This window comes from Tenrec ecaudatus, chromosome 15 (genome assembly GCF_050624435.1).
Source record: "Tenrec ecaudatus isolate mTenEca1 chromosome 15, mTenEca1.hap1, whole genome shotgun sequence".
In the NCBI taxonomy this organism is placed as follows: Eukaryota; Metazoa; Chordata; class Mammalia; order Afrosoricida; family Tenrecidae; genus Tenrec; species Tenrec ecaudatus.
The window spans coordinates 113,956,887-113,983,783 of NC_134544.1; the positions used below are offsets into that span (position 1 = coordinate 113,956,887).

At 46.9% G+C, this 26,897-nt stretch overlaps 1 protein-coding gene across 2 annotated transcripts in view; it reads right to left on the reverse strand.

The window, feature by feature from the left end:
* LRCH1 (leucine rich repeats and calponin homology domain containing 1) overlaps nt 1-26,897 on the reverse strand; it is a 240,645-nt gene that overhangs the window by 48,698 nt on the left and 165,050 nt on the right. The window contains exons 5-11 of one of the 2 annotated variants that reach the window (XM_075533137.1): nt 21,386-21,522; nt 18,322-18,449; nt 15,214-15,298; nt 10,822-10,927; nt 8,405-8,532; nt 3,658-3,725; nt 1,813-1,899 (exon numbers count right to left, since the gene is read on the reverse strand). In XM_075533137.1, coding sequence (XP_075389252.1) covers nt 1,813-1,899; nt 3,658-3,725; nt 8,405-8,532; nt 10,822-10,927; nt 15,214-15,298; nt 18,322-18,449; nt 21,386-21,522 — 739 coding nt within the window. The remainder of the gene's footprint in view (nt 1-1,812; nt 1,900-3,657; nt 3,726-8,404; nt 8,533-10,821; nt 10,928-15,213; nt 15,299-18,321; nt 18,450-21,385; nt 21,523-26,897) is intronic. The other variant, XM_075533138.1, reaches the window with a different exon arrangement.

Below are 26,897 nucleotides of genomic sequence, written 5' to 3' on the forward strand. Positions count from 1 at the left end.
ATACGTATAATTTATAGGAAAACAAAACCCCATCTATGAAATATGAGGGAGGGGAAAATCCAATGTGTATGTAAACATTTTCATGACCAGGATTCAGTCCCAACAGGTGAGGTGCTCACTCTTTATAAAGAGGAAAATGAGGGCCCTTGCTTTTCCACTCTTACAGTGGCTCCCAGAAACATGAATATAAAATGAGAACTGTCGATTTGTAATAATTATTTCAGCACAAACAAGGATCTAAGGCAGCCAAAGGTGTGCATTATCTTATTAGGGAGGAAATAAAGGTCATATAAAGTTTTACAACATACTATCATTTCAAAACAGCACTCCATAAAGATGCAAATCTGAAGTTACTTGGAAGGTGACTCAGGGGTGTTTACTCCCAAGGTGGAACACGCCTACTGTCCCAAAACCTTCTGAGCCATGTTCGCGACCTTGGGCTCAGGGCTTGCAGAGCGAGGCGGGAATCACCCACTTCTCCTGGAGCCTGATGCAACCGAGGCAGGCGAGAAGAGTCATTCCGCCTCTCTGTCAGTGGTTTCCTAGTGGATTCTGACCCAGATTCCCATGCCACTGCTAGGTACACCTGGAGCCCCTGGGGCAAATGATGAATGCACTTGGCCTTGCTCCTTGAAAAGTTAGACATCTGACTCCACCCAGAGGGGCCTGAGTGCAAAGGCCTGGTGACCTACTTCTGAAACTCTGCCTTCGTGCACATCCAAGCTGACACCCATACGCCTGGAGCTGACTTGGTGGCATCAGGCGACCTTCCTCCCACGCCCTTAAATCAGCTATACTTATAAATCACTGCTCAAGGCAAGCTCCAGCTGGTATTATTTCACGTTTTCAGAGTGCTAGGGCGAGGGCTTGTTTACTTTATACCCACCCCCAAGGTGGACAAAATTGAAATGCTTTCAAGTCAGTAGATGGAGTTTTTCAGCTGTGCGTGCTGGGCCTCACTCTGCCACGGGGGTGGCTGGGTGCTCACCCCGACACCATGAGCCTCACAGCCCAAGAATCCAGCTGGGCTGGCTGTGGTGTCCGTCCCACGGTCACCGCCTTTCTAGTGACATTCCAAGACTCCTAAGAAGGCTACCAGGATGTGCTTTGGCTCCGTGCCTCTGACAGTAAGGTGGTGATTAGAGTCCCAGGCTGATGCATGCTTGGCTGATCACTGAAAAGTTGAAGGGTTGTGACCACTCCGAGGAACCTTGGAAGAAAGGCCTGGTGATCTATTTTCCCAAAACCCCACAATTCTAATCTGACACACACGAGTAAGGGTTGATTCCACGGTCAATTAGTCATTGTATGTTACAAGACAGACTGCCCACAGGAATTGCACTATCCGTAGCTCATACTGACGATAATATTCCTTGCTTCCAGTATCTGCTATTGGTGAAGCCCAGGCCAAAGAGAGAGGTTATCCTGGAACCTACATCTTTGGGCATATGCACACTTTATGTATTTGGCATAGCCAGATATAGAGATGGCAGTAGTTGATATACCAATTCTTTTGTCCCTGACACTTTTATAAATCAAGGAAGCTAAGGTTGACCAATATAAAACCTGTACTTTTATTATCTCTGATTTCTAAGAATTACACCAAAAATTTCAATTGGAAGTTTTGTGGGGCAGAGGAGAAGAAGAATGAGTATTGATATTCTGAAAGTTTAGTTCTTAGGGGAACAAGCAATTAAACTGATGACTGTTTGGCTTTTTAGTGGTGAGACTGAACCCAAATTGTGTATAAATATTTTGAAATCTGAGCTGATAGCCTCAATGTGTTAGGGTGCCAAGGAAAGACACACCAACCTGTCGGGATCTTGCAGCAAATCCACGGCTTCTCTCAGCTGCTCGATCATTGCTATGTCCATGCCCTGGGCATTGGATGAATTTATTCTGCAACATGAAGCCAAACACGAGGATGAGAGCAATCAGGAAAGCAAGGATAATATCTCTGCTCCTAAAATACAGCCAACAAACCACTGGTAGTATGGGCCATGATTCAATAGCAACACGGCAATGTACTGATGTAAAGGGCAATTGATATTTGACCGTGTTAACTGCTCCCCACAGAGGTGCTGGCAGGTCAGTGGTAGAGTTCTCGGCTTCTACAGGGAGACTCAGTGCAATCCCAGGCTGACGTACCTCAAGCACAGCCACTGCCCACCTGTCAGGGGACCTTGTCTGTTGCTGTCTGTGGGTCCACACAGATGAGATAGGAAGAAAAGCCTGACAATCTACAGCAAGAAACCAGGCAATGTGATCCCTACAGATCACAGTGGTCTGGCTCAGAACCAGACAGGGCGATGGCCCAGGATCACGCGGCGGTTTGTTTTGTTACGCATGGGGCCACCACAGGTCACAGAACAAAGTCACAGCAGCTGCCTACGACAACGATCACTTTCCACTGAACTTTCCAGCAAGGTGGCCAGTCACTAGGGGAAGAAACCCTACAAAGTGCAAGGGTAGATCCACGTCGACAGTCCAGAGTGGAGACAACACAAAATCTCAAGGACCAGAAATCGACTCAGTGCTACAAGCGAAAACCCAAAACTCACTGCCATTGAGTCAGTGCCAACTCAGAGTCAACGCCTGGGAGTTTCTGAGACGGGAACCATTTCCAAGAGCAGGGAGCCCAGTCTTTCTCCCTTGGAGCTGCTGGTGGTTTCAAACTGCTGACCATGAGGATCGCAGTCCAACATGTAACCACTACCCCACCAGGGCTCCTCTGACAAGTGAAAGTCCCCTGGAAATTCCACCAGCCAACAGATCATGTATCCCCTGTACATGTATCCCTTTTAAATGTATCCCGTTTGTCCCTTTTAAATGTAACCCCTGTAAATGTGTCCCTTTTAAATGTATCTCCTGTAAGTGTGTCCCTTTTAAATGGATCCCCTGTAAGTGTGTCCCTATTAAATGTATCCCCTGTAAATGTATCCCTTTTAAATGTATCCCCTGTAAATGTGTCCCTTTTAAATGTATCCCCTATAAGTGCATCCCTTTTAAATCAATGTATCCAATGTATCCCTTGTAGATCAATGTATCCCTTGTAAATCTTGCCAAGCAAGACTGTGAGTGGAATATCACAGATGCTAATGTGGGTTGCAATCTTGGCCTTGCCCTTGTTTGACCTTGGGGAAAGAGACGTCACTCTGTGCCTCTGTTTCCCATCTGTGCAATGGGGGGTGATATGAGAACTTCCCGCACAGGAACACGGTGAAGATGGCGTTGCCAGTGGTGCAGCAATGACGGTCCGGACTGCCATGTGGTATTCCACTCGTGTTGCTACCATCACCGACATCAGAATTGAGACCAGAGCAGTAAGCAGAGATGGTTTTCTCACACTTCCCTTTCATTAAAGGAGGGGAGTGTAGTCCACAGATCCTCCGAGGTCCAGTTCTCAGAAGGAATCTAGAATTTCCAGTAAAGAAATTCTACCTGCTTTCAATCTCTAGTCAAATAACACCAAGGACCAAGGAGGAATTTAAGACCGTGCCCCCCTTTCCAAGTACATTAAGCACCAGCCATACGAGGACCGCAACTTATCAATGCTGGCGGGTAAAAATAATAGCCCACCGAAAGCTAGCGGCTGAGAGTATGATCATGACCTTGAACTTAACGAGGCTGGAGGCTGGTCGCGGGGCCTGTACTCACAGTGCTTCTGGTGGCCAGTGGGTGTCCTCTTCTATCCTCAATAGTTCCTCACAGTCTTCTGCCCTGCCCTGTGGACAGAAACACACAGGACCGCTGAGAACCACAGCTAGTCGGCAGTCAGAAACTGGGCCACGCCGCAGGTTAGCAGAGACTCAGAAACGTTACATTTAACTGCACCTCTTTTTTGTCTTCTAAGATTGGACCGATGCTCAGATTATTCCATGGGCTGGTCAGTCACGCATGCTCCCTCCTTGTCTGACGGGTGTGTGTGAGTACTCAGGAGGGGTCTGTGTTTCCACGTACAGGAAGAGCATTTTTGCGTACTGAAGAGGGGTGTGTGTGTGTTGTATATGAGAAAGAGAGCAAGAAAGATGTATGTGTGTGTGCACGCGTGTGTCAGAGAGAGAGAGTGGTGGGGTGCGTGTGTGAACAGAGGTCTGCGTGTCCGAGCAGAGGTGGGTTAGACAGAGATGGATGTGTACTGAGGAGCGGCAGGTGGGGGTGTGGGTATATAGAAGGATAGGCGTGTGAATGTATTGAGGAAGGGAGGCAGGTCTGAATGTGTGTGTGCGGGGGAAAGGTCTGTGCATTGAGGAGGGATGTGTGTAGCTCTGGGTGTGCAGGAGGAGGGCTGGGCTTGTGTCTTGTGGAGAAGTGTGCACTGCAGGACGAGGGGAGGTGTGTGCTTCCTGCAGGGAGGCGGTGTGTCTGGGAGTGGGGGTACATGTTCAGGAGGCTTGGTCATGCAGTGTATTACAAACTGAGTACGTACTGGGAGGTCAGCAGACTGAATCCACCCACTGCTGCAGGGGAGAAAGATGGGGCTCTCCACTCCCCCTCAGAGTTATACCCTCAGAACCCCAAGAGCCAGTTCTACTGTGTTCTTTTTTTTAAAAACATTTTATTAGGGACTCATACAACTCTTATCACAATCCATACATACATCAATTATATAAAGCACATCTGTACATTCTTTGCCCTCACCATTTTCAAAGCATTTGCTCTCCACTTAAGCCCTTTGCATCAAGTCCGCTTTTTTGCCCCTCCCTCCTTGCTCCCCCTCCCTCATGCACCCTCGATAATTTATAAATTATTATTTTGTCATATCTTGCCCTGTCCAGCGTCTCCCTTGACCCCCTTTTCTGTTGTCCGTCCCCCAGGGATGTCATACGTAGATCCTTGTAATTGGTTCCCTCTTTCCAACCCACTGACCCTCTACCCTTCCAGTATTGCCCCTCACACCCCTGGTCCTGAAGGGATCATCCGCCCTGGATTCCCTGTGCCTCCAGCTCCTATCTGCACCAGTGTGCATCCTCTGATCTATCCAGATTTGTAAGGTAGAATTCGGATCATGGTAGTTGGGGGGGGGGGGGGGGAGGAAGCATTTAGAAACTGGAGGAAAGCTGTATTCTTCATTGGTGCTACATCACACCCTGACCACTTCATCTCCTCCCCTAGACCCCTCTGCGAGGGGGTCTCCAGCGGCCGACAAATGGGCTTTGGGTCTCCACTCTGCACTTCCCCCTTCATTCACTATGGTAAGATTTTTTTTTTTCCCCTGATGCTGCCTTATACCTGATCCCTTCGACACCTCATGAATTCACAAACTTTTGTGCTTCTTCCATGTGGGCTTTGTTGCTTCTGAGCTAGATGGCGGCTTGTTTACCTTCAAGCCTTTAAGACCCCAGACACTATCTCTTTTGATAGCAGAGCACCATCAGCTTTCTTCACCACATTTGCTTGTTCACCCACTTTGGCTTCAGCGGTTGTGTCGGGAGGGTGAGTATCACAGAGTGCCAATTTAATAGAAGAAAGTATTCATGCATTGAGGGAGTGCTTAAGTAGAGGCCCAAGGTCCTTCCGCCACCTTAATACTAAACCTATAAATATAGGCACATAGATCTATTTCCCCATCCTCATATATATATTTGCATATGTACAGGTCTTTGTCTAGACCTCTATAAATGCCCTTTGCCTCCTAGCTCTTTCCTCTATTTCCCTTGACTTTCCTTCTATCCCACTATCATGCTCCGTCCCCACTTGGGTTTCAGCTATAACTCTTCGTTACGTTACCCTTGATCATTTCCTACCAGGCCTGCCACTCCCACCTCACCACCAATTTGGATCCCTTGTTCCCTTGTCCCTGGATTTGTTAACACCACTTCCTTACCCCCCACCTACCTTTATCCCATATCACCCCCCCCCACAAACTGTCGGTCCCGTTGTTTTTCTGCCAGATAGTTCATCCAGCCTATCTTATTTAGACAGACCCGTGGAGATAATAACATGCACAGAAACAAGACAGAGGAAAACAAAGCAACAGTATACAACAAAACAACAACAAGAAACCACTGAAAAAGAACAAAACACATCAAGAAAGAAAAACTTGTAGTTCGTTCAAGGATTGTTTGTTGGCCTTTAGGAGTGTTTTCCAGTCCATTCTGTTGGGGCACCACGCCCTGGCCCCGAAGTCCACTTTCAGCATTCCCTGGGGACCTTGCTGCTCCATTCCTTGCTGTTCCACTGCACTCCCCAGTGCTTTGCCTTGGTGTGGTGGGATCAGGTGAGGCATATTCTCACACTGTGTCTCCGGTGCTGTCCCCTGCAGGGCCAGAGGTCAGTGAGGGATGTCGTGTCTCATAGTGGGGCTGGCCATGTGGTCCTCTCTGTGGACTGGCTGCTCTAATTGGGGTCATCGTCCTCAGGGCCTGGTGGGCCAGGCTGTGCTCCACTCTCTCCTCCTCCTCCTTCATCTGCTCCCGTGTGCTCCGATCAGATATGTCCCTCTCCCGGAGCTGCAGAATCAATGTCGTCCTTTGAAACAAATTCTTCTGGGGGGAGGGGTCTACTCTGTTCTTATAGGGGCAGCATTGAATCGCTGGCAGTGGGGGTTTGTGTTTGAGAAGTGTGTGTCTGGGGGAGAGAGGGAACCCTCTTTTCAAGGCGTGTGTTTCTGTATTAAGCATGTATGTCCACATTGAAAAGGGAAATGCGTGTCTTCATGTGTGGGTGTGTGTGTGTGTGCTGAGGACATAGGCACGTTGACAAGGTGTCTGCGTGTGTCCTGACAAGATGTGTGTGCAGGGAGGAAGGGCGGGGGATTGGCGACAAAATAGAAACCATAAAACACAAATGGAGAATGCCTCGAACTGCATCTAACCATTTTCATGTGCTCAACAGTCAAGTGCTCGGAGCTGCTCTGCTCCCGCTCTTTTCCCAAAAGGAAGCATGCGGTTGGTGGGTGCGTTTAGAAAGGCGTGTCCCACAGGCGGCTTCCACACCTTTCCTTCCACCTTCATCCCGGGCACAGGAAAATGCTGCTTTCACTCAATGACAGGATGGAAGCCACGCTGACTGGGCGCACACATTCCGGCAAGGAAGGAAAGCTGACAGAAGGCCGGTGCTCCGTGTCACCAAGGGCAGGTGGCTGCTGCGCAGCACAGGGCTCTGGCGAGGAAAGCACTCCGTGCATTTTCTACACGACTGTATGCTTGTTATTGAGTCACTCTCGGAAGGACGCGCCATTTGTCCGTGGATGACTGTAGCCCACCAGAAACCACGGAGCGCAGCTCATCTCTTCTTGATGGCCTTCAGCTCCCAGCTCAAAAGAGGCGACAGAATAAGACATCCATTTTTGGGAAGGCAACGTGAGACTGACTGGCTTTTTGTTCCTCTCAATATTAGACAACTAGGATTGCAAGAATACACCCAAACCAACCCCCAATCCACTGCCACCAGGGTGGTTCTGATTCATAGCAACCCCGCAGAACAGACTAGAACGGTCTCTGTGGTTTTGGAGACTACAATTCTTTATGGGAATAGACAGTCTCATCTCTCTCCCATGGAGTGGCTGGTGGTTTCAAATTACTGACTTCGACGTTAGCACAACAACCCATAACCCACTATGCCAGGAGTGCAAGGCACTGATTCATTCCAGAGAAACTACACGACACCTGAAGGTCAAGGGAGTGCACACTACACACCTGCTGGTACTTGAGGACATGCTTAGACTGTCAACACGAGGGATGTCAAGGTACTGACACTCAACACAGAGCTTTCCCTTTAACTCACTGCAGATTCAGGTGATTGCTGCGTTCACAGGGAAGTGTCTGCCTGTTGCCCTGGTTTCAGCAGAACTTTCCGACTAAGCTGGCCTGAGCCCAAAGGCCTGGAAATACTACTTCCAAGAACAGCCAGTGAAAACAGCCAAACCGTGCTTCACATGGGCGCTGATCGACATCTCACCGGCAGCGAACAAGGACAGTGCTAACTACGGAGAAGGACATGGAATGGTGTCCACTGGAGTCTTTCTGGGTGGCGAGTGGCAAGACGCGCTGAGTTTTTCATTATAAATGGAAATGACACCGAAAGGCATGTGCGGCAGGAACGACCAACTAGCATCAACACTATTTACGTGGCCTTTGAGAAGGTATTCCGATGTCTCGAGGAAGAGGCTAGTAAGCTGCATATTTCAGGTACTGGATTCTCACTGCCATTAAGTCCTTGCTAACACCCAGCAGCCCCCTGGGGGTTTCTGAGACTCTAACGTTTATAGGAGTAGAAAGCCCGGCCTTTCTCCTGCGGAGCTGCCGGTGGTTTTGAACGGACAACCATGCAGACTGCAGTTCCACACATAACCACTACTCCACGCAAGCTCCATAAGGTAACGTATTAGTGCCCTTGACCTTAGCTTTTAAGGCTCCAAACATTAGAAACAGAGGAATGACTCAGCTGACCCCCAACTTGCCTTAATATAGTTCATAAACTCAGGACTGAGGACATCCGCTCCTTCGATAAGCTGGTCACTGTCTTCTCCTACGTTGTCACTGTCACCCAGCAGGGAAGGCTCCAGAGGGAATTCCTGAGGAAGTTCTCCTGTAAGCGAAGAGAGCAAAGGCAGAAGCATGACTTCAGCAACAGATCCTCATCTAGAAGTGGGGGGCCTGCTGGCCGAGAGCCACGGACCTCAAACATTTTATCTGATCATCCAAATCTTGCCATCGACTCAACGGCAACTCCCAGGCCTCTCACAGGACAGGGCGGAGTGGCCCCCAGAGTTCCTGAAGTCGGGGTCTTTATAGAACAGACTCTCATCTTCCTCTCCCCTGTGGCCCAGCGAGGAGGATCGAATCCCTGACCTAGAAGTTAGCAGCCAAGCACTTGGCCACTGGGTCACCAGGGCTCCTAGACAGAGTTGGCGTTTTTACAGGAAGATGGACCGTGCACGGTGCCAATCAGCAACTCCGGTGAGCACAAATGCGAAATGGAAAATGCGGAAACTTCAAAAGTCAAGCATAACGTATACAAGCAAAGAGTCAATCTTGGCTTTATAGACTGAGTTTATATATTAAATGGCTCTCCTCTTTCAAAATATGGGCATCCTCGAATCTATGATCATTTCCATAGTAACCCAAAGGACTAGAAAGTCTATCATTTTTCAAAGTACTAGGGAGATCATTTCCAGTTCTATGTTATAGGAGTCTCTGTCACAGAAAGTTAGCATTAACATTTAGCATTTTTTCTGAAAACTCATTGAGCAGACAGTAGAAATGGAAACACTGCCACTGTGATCATGTGATAATATAATCCAGGGAGGGCTTCTTAGCAAGTATGAAACATATCATGAGGCTATGCAGAGCACAGCAATATACATAGACCACTTTGCTGATGATTTACCCACACATTTAGAACAAAAGACCTGTGAAACCACCTACTCTAACCATTTCTTGGTACAGGTGAAAGAATCAAGGTTAGGGGGCTGTCCATGAAGAGCAACAACAAAAACCCAACAACTCACTGCCACTGTGTCAATTTGGACTCAGAGCAAGCCTACAGTTCCCATCAAGACAGGTTGTGAGTGTGTGTGTGTGTGTGTGTGTGTGTGTGTGTTCTGAGGCTGTAAATGTTTTCGACAGTAGAAAGCCTCTGTTTTCTCCCACAGAGTGGTCGATGGGTTCAAACTACTGACCGTGTGGTTGTCAGCCTAACACAGAACCCATTATGCACCAGAGTTCTAGCTTTGAAGTATATTCCTGGAAACACACCTCAATGACATTCCCACCCTCACCTATAGGTGGGTGTAGCTGCTGTGAAGGAATGTGGGCACCCTCCTAGGGCCCAGCCCATTAAATCTCCCATAAACACACTCCCATGCTCCTGTGGTTTGAACAATGGTAGCAACGTTGAAACACAACTTTCCTCTAGATTTTTAACGCCCCCCCCCCATCATGATTCCAATTCCACCTTACAAGTCTGGCTAGACCAGAGCATGTACACTGGTACAGATAGGAACTGGAAACACAGGGAATCCAGGGCTGATGATCCTTTCAGCACCAGTGGTAAGAGTGGCGATACAGGGAGGGTGAAAGGAGGCTGGGGTAGAAAAGAGGAACCGGTTACAAGGATCTACATATAACCTCCTTTCTGGGGGACAGACAACAGAAAAGTGGGTGAAGGGTGACATCGGACAGAGCAAGATATGACAAAATAATAATTTATAAATTATCAAGGGTTCATGAGGGAGGGGGGAGCGGAGAGGGGGTGATGAGGAGCTGATGTCAGGGTCTTAAGTGGAGAGCAAATGTTTTGAGAATGATGAGGGCAATGAGTGCACAGATGTGCTTGATACAATTGATGCACGTGTGGATTGTGATAAGAGTTGTATGAGCCCCTAATAAAATGATTAAAAAAAAAGAAGAAGAAGAAGATGGAAGGTGTCTGGGTCTTCGCATTACCACTTGGAGGAGAGAAGCCTGCCAATCAGTTTCTCCAAGTGGAACCTAATTTGGATGGTTTTTTAGCCAGTGAAATTTGGAAAGCCAAGAGAGTTATCCTCATTCATATATCGACTATATCAGTATTTCTTCCGGTGTGGATTTAAAGAATCTGGTGTAAACCTTCATGAGATGAACTCCGCTACTTCACAGCTGCGTGACCTGGCAGGTCGCTTACATTCCCTGAGATCTGCTTTCCTCGTCTATCAGATGGCACCAGAGCACCCACCACAGTGTTTCCACCTATAAATGAGCTCGCCCTCCCAAATCAGCTCAGTGGTTGTGCCTGGCAAGTGCGAAATGTTGTCCCGCCCACCGTCATACTTGTGTCTATTTAAAACATAACAGTTGGCATTAACAACACGCACTCCCCCATCGTTTATTTGCAGACCTTTCGCTGGGCTCCGGTGACGGCAGGAGTCCTCCGTGATGACCTGTTCCTCTTCCATGATGTCTGACATTGGTACATTCAGGCTCACAGTATCTTCGTCAGAAGGCTAAAAGATAGGAGTGAGTGCACTGTTTAATTCAAGGGAGACCTGCTAGCAGTGTGGACAAAAATACTCTAAAACAGCATTTTGTGACTTTTCCAAAAACAATACTGAGGGAAGGAAGTCGGACGCAAAGGCGGACAATTCCGCTAACGTAAGTTTAAAAACAGGAACAGTGAAGCCAAAGTGTCTGACGCCAGGAGAGTGATTCCAGTTGCTGTTTCTAGGGTGTTTTTGAACTTGGAGCAGTGTGTACTCACTTTGTGAAGATTCATCACCTGGCATTTATGCATTATATGCTTCTCCCAAGGACATTTTGAATGGACACTTGGCAGATGTCTAGCCTCTTCTAGCAGCGAAGAAACCCAGTGACGTATCATGCTGGGCAAACCAACTGCACAAGACCTATCAACAGTGTTTAAAAAGGACACGCATGTCCCTGTGAGGACTAGGGTCTGCCTGACCCAAGCCATGGTTTTGTCATCCACTCATGTACATTTGAAAACTGGTCGGAGACGGATACCTTTGAATCTGGACAAGAACTGATACCTTTGAATCACCGTGTTGGTGAAGAGTACTAAGGACTTATCCGAAGAACAAGCAAATGCTCCTTAGAAGCAAGGACGGCGAGATCTCGCCTCACCTGCAGCCACGTTGTGCGAGGAGGGCCATGCAACTTGCTGCAGCACAGGGTTGGACTGAGGCGTGGCCCCCACAGGAACGACAGGGACGGCGGCGCAGGCCAGGCCATCGCTGCAGTCTGTTAAACTACAATTCGCTCTGAGGCAGAGCCAGCTTGAGCCAGACACCTAACCCGAGAATCTTTCTATCAGGGCACCGAGGAAGAATTGTGCCTTGCTAATGGCTACTCATTAGCAGCAAGTCTCGATTTAATGGCAATGGTGTTTTGAGATCTGATGCCAAATGCAAATCACCAGGCCAGCATCAAGGCTTCGTGGGGCTGGCCACAAAAAAGCAGGAGCAGCCCCCTCTGTGAGGACTTCCCACTGCTTGCATCCTGTACACGGCAATGTTAGGCAGATAGGCAGGGATGGGATGTCCATTGACGCAAGCCCAAGAGAGCCAAGCACGAGAACAAAGGGCGGCGCACTGCACATGCTCAAAGCCTAGGTTTTCCCGCGGTGGGCATGGGTGGGCGTTAAACCTGGATCGGCCCTGGGCCAGGTGAATCCAATCCAGCCAATGGGGTGGATCTGGGTCGTCCACCACGCCTCCCCCTGGAATCCTTGAAAAGGCAGGAGCCGGGGGAGAGAGAGCTCTACATTTTGGCTTAGTTCTTGTTTTTTAGGCTGGAGGGCTGTGTTAAAAACAGAAAAGTGCTAACAACTGTAGTACTTACCATATCTACTCGAGTATAAGCTAAACCGAATATCAGCCCAGTCACCTACTTTTACCACAAACGCTGCATTAAAAATGTGCTGGAAAACTCAGCTTCTACACGAATGTATACGGTAAAAGAACACGTGTCCTCTCATTTTGGAAAGAAGGCTTCCATTTAGTAGCTCTCCCTGGGAGTCTCCTCTCAGACTGTAGCTAATCAAGTTGATTCAGGAAATCTATGATTCTGTCACAAATGGAATGTGGAAGTTTGCATGTTTCCCTAGGTCTCCATTTCAGTTTTGCAACTTCGTGAAAAGCTTTCCAAGCCAGCGGGACCAGGAATCTCCACAGAGCACAGTGCAGGTGAGCAGGGCTTGCTCCGAATTTCCTGAGGTGATGACTTCCAGGGGAGAATGTTTGCTGTCATTTGCTTTTTGAGACACTAACCCAACTGTCCAGAAACTAGCAGAAAATGTGGGTGCATGCCACGCATGCAATACTATCCGAACCCTAGTTTTTCTGCTTATCTTGAGAAAAGTATGATTTTAATTAATTAAAGTTAATTTTTTAAAATTTTAAATGCTCAATCGTTCAATGGTATTAGCCAAAGAAGCGTCTGGTCATTGAGCCTCACAGCGATATTCAAATGAGAAATGAGACAGCGGACCATGAACAGCCCCATAACTGCCAACCAACCAAGGGGCACAGGAGGCAAGTGAGGCTACTTAAAGATGGCATCATTCTAAAACAGCGGTTCTCACCTGTGGGTCGCAACCCCTTTGGCGGGGGGGGGGTGTCGAATTACCTTTTCACAGGGGTTGCCCGATTCATAACAGTAACAAGTTTACAGTTATGGAGTAGCAACGCAAATAATGTTATGGTTGGGGGGTTTCACTACAACATGAGGAAGTGTATTAAAGGGTCGCAATATTAGGAAGGTGGAGACCCACTGTTCTAAAGGGTGCATTTCTTACAAGTGCTGCCCAAGGCTACAATGACAAGAGAAGGCCAGAGGGAAGATGTGGGTATTTTATTCGGTTGAAAATAATCCTTTCTACAGTCCCTCTTCCTTCTACCCTCCCCCCACCTTAACAATTCAGAAAAATTCCAATGATATGCACCTAATGAAAAAGGAAAGAATCAGTGCTCAAGCTGCACTTCGAATGGTCTTTGCAGTCTACATAGACTCAGTGAGAACAAAGGGAGGATGGGGTCCGCGTGCAATGTTTTATTAATCGACTTAATTATTCTTAGACGACGTAACGGAGAAAGCGGGGTCTGCTTCAATGTAATAGAAAACATGCGTAGGGAGAGTAATTTCTAAAATAATGCTACATTTTAGGGGACGGCAGACTTTTAATAAAGCTAAAAGTGATATATTCCAACACCCGGGGAAAGCAGTGTGTTCAGCTTTACCCCCGGAGAAGGTGAGAAAAGTACTAATGTGGTTTCACGAGGGTAATTTTGTTTTATCAACACTGACCTTTCTCCTCCGGCCTACTAAGCAGCCTCCTGTCAAAACCAATCTCCTATATTTGAAATGTCTTTAGGGATAATAATTTTATAAGGCATTTTTATAAAAAATAAATTCAAATATCTGAGCTGTGTATTAATAATACAGGCAACCTTGTAGACCAAGGAGAACTGAGAAACAGCTCTCTCCTGGGAGCTATAAAAAATCAAAAAGAAAAAAATAGAAAAAAGTGTCCTTAGATGTGGTATCTGCCCCACTAATTATGCTTTAAAAAGCATTATAATGCCTTAAACTCCTTAACTATAAAAAGTCACCAACTCACATAGAAAATGGAGAGTACCTAGTGATGCAATTTTTACTGGCAACCTGGGCCAAGAAGTCCCATTGAATCACAAAGTCATACATTCTCTGGGATCCTAACAGATTACAAATGAGAAAGTAAAGATGTTATTGGCATTATTTATAACCCTTATAAATGTTTATCCAATTATCTGAATAAAACATAAACTTAGAGTTTCCAAAAGAAAATGCAAAGGGGCTTCAAAAATTTTAATCCAAATTTTCCATGAACTTTCTGAAGCTATTATAAAAAATATGACAAAAAAAAATATGACCAATCTGTTGGGTAAACTGCTACAATGTAACATATGTCTAATTCTTTTAACATTCACACACCTAAAGAACAGTGTCTTCATGGGAAGGCTGACTGACTCTGTCCTTAAAAAAAAGAAACATATTTACAAAGATTCCTAATTGAAGGTCACTTAGTCATGTCAAGTACTTTATTAGGCATCCAAGACTGTACATAATGTGGAGGAGGAGAGAAAAAAAAATTCAAATTCCAGAGGCATTTATAAGAGATTGAAGGTACGGAAAAAGTGAAAACTGTTAACACGGGTAATCCTAAATCCTCACTGTCCAAACACAGAGTGTTCCTATGAAACTTCCTCGGATGACCAGAACTGCTTAACGGACATAATTTCCATAGATTTATCTGGTCAAAAACAGTGAGCTTTCGTGACCCAACAAATAACCCAGCAAAGCACACAATAATACAGGGAACCGAACGTGATGCTAACATACAGCCTCCACAGACGTGGCTCAAAGAGACAGCCGCTTGGGGCTGGGATGCTGTGTGTAGTTTCAGGGGGAGCAGTGGGGCGGATTCCACACACTGTGTGAGATGCATGATGGGCTTGCAGCCAAAGAAAACATCCAAATCTTCGCTGGATTTCTTTCAGGTAATGAAAAAAGGTAGACGCCAGTGTAGGTCTTTCATAACTGGCTAGGGGCGTCAAGAAGCCTAAATCAGGGGATACCTGTGTTTATCGATCATCAGGAGGGTCTCCATCTGCTTCCTCTCATGAACATCATCACCCACTGTCCCGAGGATGCGTGGCTGGCCAGAAAGGAGGGGGATCGTTGCGCAGCAATGTCTTGAGGGGCAGAGGGAGGGAGGTCAGACGCAGAACCTTACCTCTGTGGCCGACAGCCGCTTGTCTCCGTTGTCACTCCCCACGCCCGAGTCAGAATCCTTCTTGCTGGAGTGGACGTCATCAGTGCTGAGTTCATTTGGAAGAAGATGAAAACGTAAAAGTTCACACCGTGACACAGCAACGTCTAGTCTAACAATGACTTGGTGATGTTTCTTAAGAAAGCGCTTCTTATAAGGCAACAAAACAAATTTATTCAGTGCGGAAGATATGCATGCTACAGCAAAGTGTGGTGGAGACACCAGATGATGCCCAACGATCAGAAAGAGCAATAACGAGTCTTAAAAGCCAGAGTAGCGATTGGATTGCCAGCAAGAGTCAGGAGTGGAGAGCATCCTCTGGATCCTACCTCCCTGTGCAGTGAGCCTCCAGGATCCAGAAGACCATCGGAGGAGCAGCAGCAGAATCAAGAGCCAGAGCATGGAACAGAATGAGGGACCCCCCCCCCCCAAGCCAGGAACAAGTTAGGATGAGCGCTTTTGTCTAGTCGGCTGACGTGTGGAGTGGGTGCCTCTGGATAGTTCATTGGACTTCCAGACCCAAGGAAAGAGAGCGGAGTGCCTTCAGGCTGAGGCTTATGGAACTGGGGTAGGGTGCCTCTGGGCACTTAATTCATGGAGCTGGGTTTGCTGACAGCAAAAAGCTTGAGCTGAATGCTGACGGCTGAAGTTTATTGCAGAGTGGTATGTCCCCTGGAGCATGTATTAGCAGACCTAAAACTTTGTAACATGTTCTGGTAAACAGCTACCCCGAGCTAAGCATTTCTCATTGACACTGTATCACTAACTTCTTTAATAAACCCTTTAATCATGAATTCTGCCTGTGAGTTTCTAGATAGCCATAGCAATGGATATTAGAACCCAAAGTAAAATAGAGAACATTACTTAAGATATTTCATCAGCTATCAGAAAAAATGGGGTCTGGGGCCTTAAAACAAATTGTCGTCTAAGTGAAGCATCACCAACTAAGTCCACATAGAAGTATAGTCGCCTGTGTGATCCAAGGTTTGTGAAGGATAACACACAAATCCTAAAGAGGGAAAAGTAGCAGCGTTGAAATTCTGAACACCTGGTTTGCAGAAGGCTCTAGCTGGCAGCGGAAGCCCAAAATTCTTCAGAAGGGTTCCCGACATGATTAAGCCTCTGTGGCATTCCCTCTGACCATAAGCTAGGGAAGGGGATACTTTTGCCACAGAGAGACCACGGTGAGATCCATGGCAGATACGTTAGGCTACAATGTAACACTGTATCATTTAATCTCCCTTTGGATCCATTTCACAGTTGTTTAAGGTTTTAACACTTTCTGGCTTTCTTCGTGATTAAGGTTTTTCTGCTTTGCTCTCCCAGTTTTGCTGCTTCCGTTTGTTCTTTGTGATTTGGATGACTTTCTGTATATGAAATCCAGGAGAGGTCAATCTAGAAAGATATTAACTGTTATCTCGGCACATGGCAGGGGAGGTTGGGGAAACTCGGGAGAAGGAAGAAAATGTGCTGAAATTGATTGTGGTGACAACTGCACAACTGTCCTTAATATGACTGGAAATATATGAAGTTGCATGGTATGTAAATCACATGCCAATAAAACGATTTTAAATATTTTAGTCCAGTATTAAAGAAAATAAAGATATGTGCCTAATAAAAAGCAGATGTTTATACCACCTAAAGATAAACACCAGGTGCCGTTGGCTTGTGGTGACTGTGTCAGGGGGGCGGGGAGAGCTGAGCTCCATGGAGTTTTCGCTGAAAGGTCTTTCGGAGGCAACATTCCAGGTTTTTCTTCTGAGAGAAAGTCGAAAAGAACATCTCTGTCTTCAGAGTCTTGTGGATATGGGCACTAACCAAGAAGCCCTGCCCTGAGAAATCAAGTCCTTTTCCCAAATCAATACACTTGGGAGGGTACTGGAGGGAGGGGAAGAAAGAGGAGCTGATGCCAAGGGCGAAAGGAAAGTAGAAAGAACATGTTTTGGAAATGTTGATGGCAGCATATGTACCTGTGTGCTTAATACAACTGAATGATGGACTCATAAGATGTGTAAGCGCTCCCCAATAAAATGACTAATAAAAAAGTCAATAAACGATGTAAGTGCTTTTCCCACTTGTGAAATGTGGTTGCTTTCCATAACTCTGTAAAATTTTTATTTGGTGATAAAATAAATTTAATATTTATTATTAAAAGTATTCTAAGCATTACATAAAGGTAACCCTTGGGCAGGGTGAGATTTTAAGCCACCTTGCTTAGCAAACTGTGATGGAAAAGGTTTCTGCAGTGAAGCTTTTTCAAGAAGACCTGTGGTTTCTACAAGCGAGTTCAGCGTGGGACTTTTGTTTGCTGAAAACGCAAGCCCCAACTGCCACAAAGAGCTCAAGGGCCTGTGAGAAGATCCCAGCACTTCCACGCTAAACAGGAAATGTCAGAAACTATGCACTGCCTCTTACAATTACAGTAATATTAAGAAAAAACTGTACTTTTAGGGCAGTGTTCCAGAGGCAAATTAAAAATGGATAATAATTATAAGCAGACATGCATGGGCTTATTATGACTTTAATTGGTAAGCAAATGCATTTATCGTACAGTTCACATTTATATGCATATAAGTATATACAGATACATACATCTGAGGGGCCTTGGAAAATTTCAAGGAAAAACTCCATTATCTTTCACTTCCATTTCTCCACAAACTTTATGAAGCTTCTTGGTATAGATGTGTATCTATGCCACATGCGAAAACACACACTCAATGCTATCAAGTCCATTTCGATTCATAATTCCCTACTCTCCTAAAGATTTATACTCTCAGAAACCTACAGGACTGTCCTACAGGTTTGTCATGACACCCATGCAGAGGCGTACCTAAATCAAGGTACGCAGGAAGGATGGATTAGAAGAGGGGAGATAAGATGAACAGATGCAAAAAGATGATTCACAGCAATGATTGTCTGTTTCTTATCCCTACAGTACGTGCAAACCTGAGTGACAGATTTGAGTGGGTGGAGTGATGCAAATGGGTTTTTTCAGTTACCTGGAGGTCACTAAACCCGGGAAGGCACTGGCCTAAGGCAATGTCAAATAGGGCCTTCAAGGGCTGGGCTCACCTGTCCTCCACGTGCTGGTGTGAATGTGGCCGGTCCATGGAGTGAAGATAGAGGGAGTCGGCCGTCTTCATCTGACAAGCTTGTATGCTCAGATACTTGAATATATGCACTTTGCCTTTTGTGCAAATCTATTGAGAAATTAAGAATACCTATTTACCTTTAAATGACAAAAAAATTCTAAACACCAGGTATCATCATTTTCATTTCCAGCAGTACCATAGCCATGCACACTCAGTCTGACCTCTCCCAGACACAAGAATTCACAGAAGGAAAATCAAACCACAAACCTTGAGGAGCTGCAGAATGTGCTTATGGACCTGTTTCAAGGTTTAGGACCAAAGTGTCTGGGACAAGCCCAGTTCATCGGACGTTTTAAGGAGTTTAGTGCTTCTGTTCCACCCCCTTTGCATAGTGCCGCATGTCTTAAAAGCTCCCAAGAAGCTACCCAAGGTATTAACAATTGGTGTGTCTATTCAACTGCAGCAGTAGAAGAGGAGAATCAGGAATGGGATTAGCCACACATACGGAAATGTATGGCTAACTGCCTCCTAACCTTGAAACCAGAAGAACTGCTTGGTGTCTGGCTACATTTTCAATTTCTTTTTTTTTAACAGTGCCGTGTTTATTTATTTTTTTCATATTACAGTTTGTCCTTCATCATCGTATTAACTGACCCAAATTTAACATTACAAAGTGATAGCTAAAGTTAGCATGCTATATATGATGCACATGATCTTTGCTATTTGTAAAGACATTATTCTGAGTCAATTCTTCAAAATATATTGAATTTTAGGAATTACTTATAGGAGAACACAATAGCAATAAAAACATGGTCCGGCCTTAGCTAATTTTCCATAATAGTAGAATATACATAAAATGCAAATTAATTTGTACTAGCAACTTTGTCTAAATCATGCACATCAACTGCTACTTATTCACATCACAGCAAAATACTGTGGTGGTTTGGCTAGTGAGAGCCAAATACGTTAGTGAGAAAGTCTCAGGTCATAGTGATTCTTTTTTTTTTTTTTTTAAATAAATCATTTTATTGGGGCTCATACAACTCTTATCACAATCCATACATACATCAATTGAGTAAAGCATATATTTTCAATTTTGATCAAAGCTCAGATGTACAAATGTGCTTGACACAACTGATGTCAGATTGTTGAAAGAGCTGCAAAAGCTCCCAGTAAAGTGATTTATACAAAAAAGATAAGATGCTATATAAGAATCCTGATCAAAGGTGGGGGAGGGGGATGATGCACAAATGAGTTTCAAACTCTGCTAGACTCTAGACTTTAGGGAATTAGCAAATCTGGATGAACCCTGAAATTCTTTTCCTGAGAGTATCTTAAACCAAAAATGTGCCCTGAAGTCTTCTTTCAATGAGACAGTTAAACATTGCCTTTCTGGAGCACGGTACTCATTTAAAAACTACCTGATCAAATTGACAACTACTCAGAAAGTCTGATCCCGCGCTGAGCCCGTGATGTCAACAGCAGAGGAGCAATTTGGCCGACGGGGTTGAGAACAAGAATGGCTGTGACACTTTAGAATGCGTTCAATGTCACAGTGTGGTCTGCGTAGGGACGATTCGATTTGTATATGTGTTTTTAACAACAATAAGAAGGAAACATAGTAATTTAGGGACCCATTTCCTCCAAGTCTCCAAAGGGTTTTCTCGGGAGTAACCTCTACAGAAGCAGAGTGCCAGGCCATTCTTCCAAGGTGCTGCTGGGTGGGCCAGACTGCCAGCCTGGACGTTAGTCATCGAGCACACCCTATTTGTGCCAGCCTCCTGGGGTGCAGCGAACGTTCTTAGCATGGCTCTTCCGCGCAAGTCTCTAACTCTCACCAAATAATTGAGTGTGACGATGACTATGGGGTGGGTGTAGCACTAAGAGAGGGGATTAGCCAGCTTCCTTACCCCCCCCTCCATAAGGAGGGGCCATCTGTGCTGAGCCATCTTTGAAGGGGTGGAGAGCAGAGAGAAATCCAGAGGGCCTTTGAAGAGCATGTTCAATATCTCTGCCTGAAGTGGCAGAGGCCACCGAGACCAGATATATCACAGACTATGGCAAGGAGACTCGGTGCCGAGACAATGGGTACCTTTTTCCTTATGTGGCCTGAGACCAGGGGGCCGTGGGACAGAGTGAAGGTGAGCTGGCTTCCTGGCCCACAGAAGTAAAGGCCAAGGGACCGCGTGCCGAAAGACCGAAACCAGAAAGAGGCTTGGCTGCTGGCGGAGGACACCCACGACCATATCCTTACCATTTGCTAATCCTCATAGTGGTACCCTATTGACTTCATTGTACTGTCTGTGTGGCCATTGCGATGAATTATTGAAGCCAGCACAGATGTAGACCGGCAGGGGAGGAACGGTTGGTGTGAAAACAGGGAGGGGACCGAGTGGGGAGTCCCATCCAAGGCCTGCCTCGCGGCCAAGATAAAGCTCGCTGAAGAGCTCAGAGCCATCTGGCCCTGAAATTGCCATTTGTTGCACCACGAACCTCATAAAAGATGATAAAGATACGCTTATTTTCAAACCCATGAGGACATAAAGCTTTTAAAAAATACTACAGGTGTGATAAGTTGGTAAGTTACTTTAAAGTAAAATTTAAAACTTTCCATAGCTCATTTTGTTTTCTCCATACACTGCAATTGAATGCCATCTCTAAATAACCAGCAATCATACTTGGAAATGTTTAAACTTTATTTACCCCCCCACATTATATTACAGAATACAGTCGATCTTCATTATTTATTTGCACATTCCATTATTTGTGAATTGGCCTACTCATTAAAAATGCATTTGTAACTCTCAACCCCATAATCGTGACTCTATATCCAAGCACTGGAACGTCTGAGGTGCCCCATGCACACATCCCTAGCTGAGTTAAATGCTGGGATTTGGTGCAGAAAACGCCTCAGTGCACACAGTCTTCAAAGGGTTGCGATTTGTGTATGGCGGCTTAGTCGATCAGCACTGGCTCTGGGGCGTAGCTTACGGTCGGTCTCCTGCTAGCAAGCTCCGCCAACACGTTGATCTGGGGCTTCTCACCTGTGCAGGAGGAGACTGCAAAGGGTTATTCTCCAACAGTAAGACTTGCAGCTGCTTCATCTCCCGGAAACAGATGGGAATCGCCAGCACTTTATTGCAGGAAAAGTCAAACTTTACCAAGGGGAGATCTACCAGCTCTAAAAGAAGAGAAGTAAAATATGAAAACAAAATGAAGTTCGGCAAACAGGATTAAACAGCGATGTATTCAAACAGGCAACCATCTAAGCAAGGCATCAACCGAGTCCGCAGGGAAGAAGCACACGAGCCAGTGTGATCCAAAGACGGCAATAACAAAGCCGAACATGATGGAGAGTCTCAGAGCTTAAATTGGGAGCGCCCAATCTGTAGAAAGCTATGAAGGACAGTGGAAGGTCAAAATGCATCTGCAGAGGATCGAGCCAGATTACGCCTCTGGCACACTCCTTCGGGCCACCAGCGAGCCACTTGAACAGCTTGACCGTCGATTATGGGGGCTGGCACTACGGGAGGACACTCGGTCAGTGGACCTCCCTCTTGACCCAATCTGAATTTGTCCTAGGCTTAAATATTTCCTGCTTGTTCCACAACAAAAATTTCTTCTGTAGCTTTTAAAATATTGCCGGTGGTCTTTCCTTTCTTACTCTTGGAATCTTTCTGTTATGATTGTTTTCTTTCTGTTTCCTTTTGTTCTTATGTTTGATTGTTTCTGTGCGGTTATGAAGCACAGGTTATGAAGCGCAGAGCAAGGAGATACACAGAAACAATGGCTGATGCAATGGTTTATCGGGGACAGGGGTGGGGAACTGGGGAGCCAACTATGAAGGAGGGGGGGTGAGTCATGGAACCTATTGTGATGACGTGTATACAACTCTTTAAAAAATGACTTAACAATGAAAGTACATGGTTTGTGAATTTTATATAAATAATACTATTTTAAAATATATATTAAATAGCTAAACATTAAAAATAAAGTTCTGCTCATCAGGAAAAATATCTGCCACCTTAACCAAAAACAAGACGTACATTCTGAATACTCGGTGCGTGCCTGTAGCACTCGAGACACCGCCGAGGATGGAGCTTTTTCACCGGAAGCACACTATTTCTCAATTGCTGCCGGTTCCGTGAGGGAGCGACAAGCCTGCTGTCCAAGAACACCTCCCGCCACGTCCCCGGCAAGAGAAGCAGCATCCGGATTACACAGGACACATGGGCGTTCTAACTGCAGCCAGTTTGCAAGCGGTACTTGCTAGCAGATAACTCACATGCTAATGACAGGGCAACACTGACCTCTTCGGTGTATGTGAACGAGTTAGAATAAATATGTCCGTGATTTTTAACTGAGCTTTTCAAAGTAAACACAATGCATATGATGATCTGACAGGCCCTGTAATTCTGATTTCATGAGACTTTCTTTTTACTTGGCTGCTTTTTAAAGTCCTCCAGAGCTTCGCAAACAAGACAGAATATTATATTTAGTTTAAAGTCCCCACCCAGTGGCACAGTAAACACTCAGTAATTTCAAGCATTCAAACCCACATTGGCAGCTGCTGGGAAGAAAGGCAAATGCATTCCACAGAGCAAAGAGGGGCTGAGCAATGCCAGGCAGCTCGGGGTGCCGGGAGAGCCACTGAGATCGCAGAACGAGAGACCAGAGAAGGGCCACTCCGCACCCCTTTCAGTATGGGACCAGTTCACAAGACTCAAGAGGTTCAAAAGCAGAGGCGGTGCCCATGCCATGGACGCTCTGCCGATTCTGATTCACAGTGACCCTCTAGGGGAGAACAGAACTGCTGCTGCGGACGGGTTTCTGACGCGGTCCATCCTTACAGGAGCCTCATCTTTCTCCCCAGAGCGGCTGGTGGGCTCGGGCCACTAATCTTGTATAGCAGCCCCGTGTCTGACCACTAGGACAGGCGTCCTCAAACTACAGCTCGCGGGCCACATGTGGCCCGCCGAGGACATTTATCCAGCCCGCCGAGGACATTTATCCAGCCCGCAGGTTGTTTTTTTACTTCAAAATAAGATACGTGCAGTGTTTATATGAATTTGTGCATAGTTTTTTTTTTAAACTATAGTCCGGCCCTCCAATGGGTCTGAGGGACAGTGAACTGGCCCGTTTAAAAAGTTCGAGAACCCCTGTGACTAGGACCTGAGGGCAGTCATCTGGAGTGGAGGCCATTAGTGGTTCTGTGGTCAAACCCACATTTTCCGTGTGGGACCATGCCCGGCACACTGAGCATCCTAGATGTTGAACAGGCTGCACCCCGTCCCCCCCGATGAACTAGGAAAACCATAGCAATCGACTTCTGAAAATTGAGCAGAGGCAAACCCCACGGACAACAGCAGTGCTATTAAAACTGAGCGTGTGCATGGCGTGTGCATGGCACAGCACCAGGCAGTTTGGTTCTGCTGGGCCTGGGGTCATGGTGAGTCAGGGGAGTCTCTGCCCATTCCCAACGCCCCCTTACACTGCACAAGGGCTTTATTTTTACCACCTATACTGCCTTGACTTTCACAAACAGAGATCTCTCAGAACGAAACGTGCTTTGGGATGTCAAGGATGCCCTTCTTTCATGCTTCATTAAACGCTTCCCATGAAGGAGAAGAGTAGCGTGCTGACATACCACCAGGAACCAGAAGGGTGTGCCACTCTGCAGGTCCCACCCTCGTCCATAACATGTGAGCCACAGAGGGTGAACTTGGGAAACGTTTTCTTCTTGGAACATTTCAGTGGGATTTGGTGGTCATTTAAGGAAGGGATTTGTTTTCCTGGCAACAACTGATGAACGGTTTACTTCATGGCCTTCGTTCTAATCGCTCAAGGTGCCAGCACCCTTCTCACGTCCCCAGCCTTCTTTCTGCCTTCTGGACTTCGTTTGGGGGCACACCCTGCCCTCCAGGTCCCATCTGGTGCATGGTTCCGGGGAGCACGTCTCTCCCAGGCATATGGTTCTGGGGAGCACATCTCTCCCAGGCAGTGGTTCCGGGGAGCACATCTCTCCCAGGCAGATGGTTCCGGGGAGCACATCTCTCCCAGGCATATGGTTCTGGGGAGCACGTCTCTCCCAGGCAGATGGTTCCGGGGAGCACATCTCTCCCAGTCAGTGGTTCCAGGGAGCACATCTCTCCCAGGCAGATGATTCCGGGGAGCACATTTCTCCCAGTCAGTGGTTCCGGGGAGCACATCTCTCCCAGTCAGTGGTTCTGGGGAGCACATCTCTCCCAGTCAGTGGTTCTGGGGAGCACATCTCTCCCAGTCAGATGGTTCCGGGGAGCACATCTCTCCCAGTCAGTGGTTCCAGGGAGCACATCTCTCCCAGGCAGATGATTCCGGGGAGCACATTTCTCCCAGTCAGTGGTTCCGGGGAGCACATCTCTCCCAGTCAGTGGTTCTGGGGAGCACATCTCTCCCAGTCAGTGGTTCTGGGGAGCACATCTCTCCCAGTCAGATGGTTCTGGGGAGCACATCTCTTCCAGTCAGATGGTTCCGGGGAGCACGTATCTCCCAGGCAGATGGTTCCAAGGAGCACGTCTCTCCCAGTCAGATGGTTCTGGGGAGCACATCTCTCCCAGTCAGTGGTTCCGGGGAGCACATCTCTCCCAGTGAGCGCTGCTGCTCCCTGAAAGGCAGGTCCGTTGTTTGGCTGAAAGGGGAACTCGGTTCAACCCTGACAATTGTCAAAGGCCATCATCTCAGGGCCCAGTCTCTAGCCGACCAGCCATGCTTTTACATGTCTGTGATAATTTCCTGCTCAAGGCCAGCTCCAATACCAGGAGGAGTGGTCTGCCTCCGGCCACACCACTCCGAGGGCACTGAGTGGCATGAGGTGGAAGAGGATGTGATAGAGCTGGGACCAGGACGGCATCATAAATGAAAGGAAAAGGGACCGTTAGAAACAGCAGAGTATCTTTTTCCAATTCCCTCTTTCTTCCTTTCTCACCTTATAGTTCCTTTTGAAAGCCAGGAAAAGTATAAAGGAGGCCATATGGCTTGAGGAATCCTCGTTGCTAGAACTCTTGAAGATGCATCGCCTGTGACGTGGCCAACTTTACTCACCAAGTTACAGGGCAGGCAGCCAGGCAAGATATAAGTGGCTCTTTCTCCATTCTTGCCCAGTCAAGAGTACAGACCCCGAGGGATGACTATTGGGCTAACTTCAGGGAGGACACAGCCCGGGGAAAGGCGGTAGCTGGCAGGTAAATGTTATCCTTTCTTTTTGTCTCCATTTGGAGAACAAGGACCGTTTTAGGTTGGCAGTTGGGGGAGCCTAGAAGTTTTTGCCACAAGAAGATGGTGAAGAAAATGGTAAGCTTGCCACTCTGGCCCAGAAAAGTCTGAAGAAACCAGTCACGGAAGGGAGCCAGAAAACTGGGGTGATGTGACATGACTTGGTTGGGCCCTTTTGTCCCTGTCTCCATAACTCCCACCAAGTCCTTTGGGGGCACCACGCAAAAAGGGCGTGTGACACATTCACAGAGGGGGACGGCCAGTTTTGCCTTTCGTCTGGGTATAAAGCGAGCCACCTGAGCAGCGAGGGAAGAAGGAACCCCTGGGGCATCGTCAAGACTGAGGAGCCATCAGTGGAGCAGTGTGGGAGCCCTGTCCGACGCGGCGGGGCCTCAGAGCTCCAGGGGCTGGAGGCAGAGCAGCGGCTTCCCACCCACAGGAACAGGCAGAGGGGGAAGCACCACAGAGTTGAGAGGCCCAGGTCCAGCGATAGGTGCTCCATGGCCGAGAAGAGGCACTGTGGACAAAGAACTGCATCCTTACCATGTTGCCACTTCATTTTCCTGCTAAATCTCGGACGAGTGTTGTTTGCAATTTCGGTGTGGCTCTTGTTATGGATGATCAAGCCCGATGGAGAAGTACGGGGCTGTGGGAGGGACGGTCGGTGTCAGGGGAGGATAAAGAAGGTGGACGGGTGGAGGCGAGTCTGACTTCAGCCTCGCAGGGCTCATGCTGAGGCGGCTGTGGAATCACATTTTCCATCCCACTTCAGTAGTTGGAAGGGGTCCAAATGGCATAGTGGGTGACTGACTCACTGGGATGCTAAGTGCAAGTTCAGCAGTTCGAAACCACCAGCTGCCCCTTGAGAGAAAAAGGGGGCTTTCTACTTCCTTAGAGTTATAGCTTCGGAAACACACCAGGTAGTTGGACCCTGGCCTAGAGGGTGGCTATGAGTCATATTTGACTCAATGGCAGTGGGGATGTTATGTAGCTGAGGAGGGCAGAGGTTGCCCTCCTGATGCCATTTCTTCAAAACGCAATGTGATCCGGTCCAGTTTTCTCTCTCCATGGCCAAGAGGGGCAACGCACGGCTACATTAACACTATGTCCATCTGGTCTTAGAGGGAATAAAACAGGGAAGCCTCATTGCAGGAATTGTAGTGAAAACCAACACGACAGTGATTGGGATAATTAAGTCATGGATTTTTTTTCCCCACGTAAAAGCATATGAGGTGGGGTACACCCAGAAGAAAAATATGAAAGGAGGAATGTTTTACAATTTGTTGCCTGAAAGCATTATTGTTG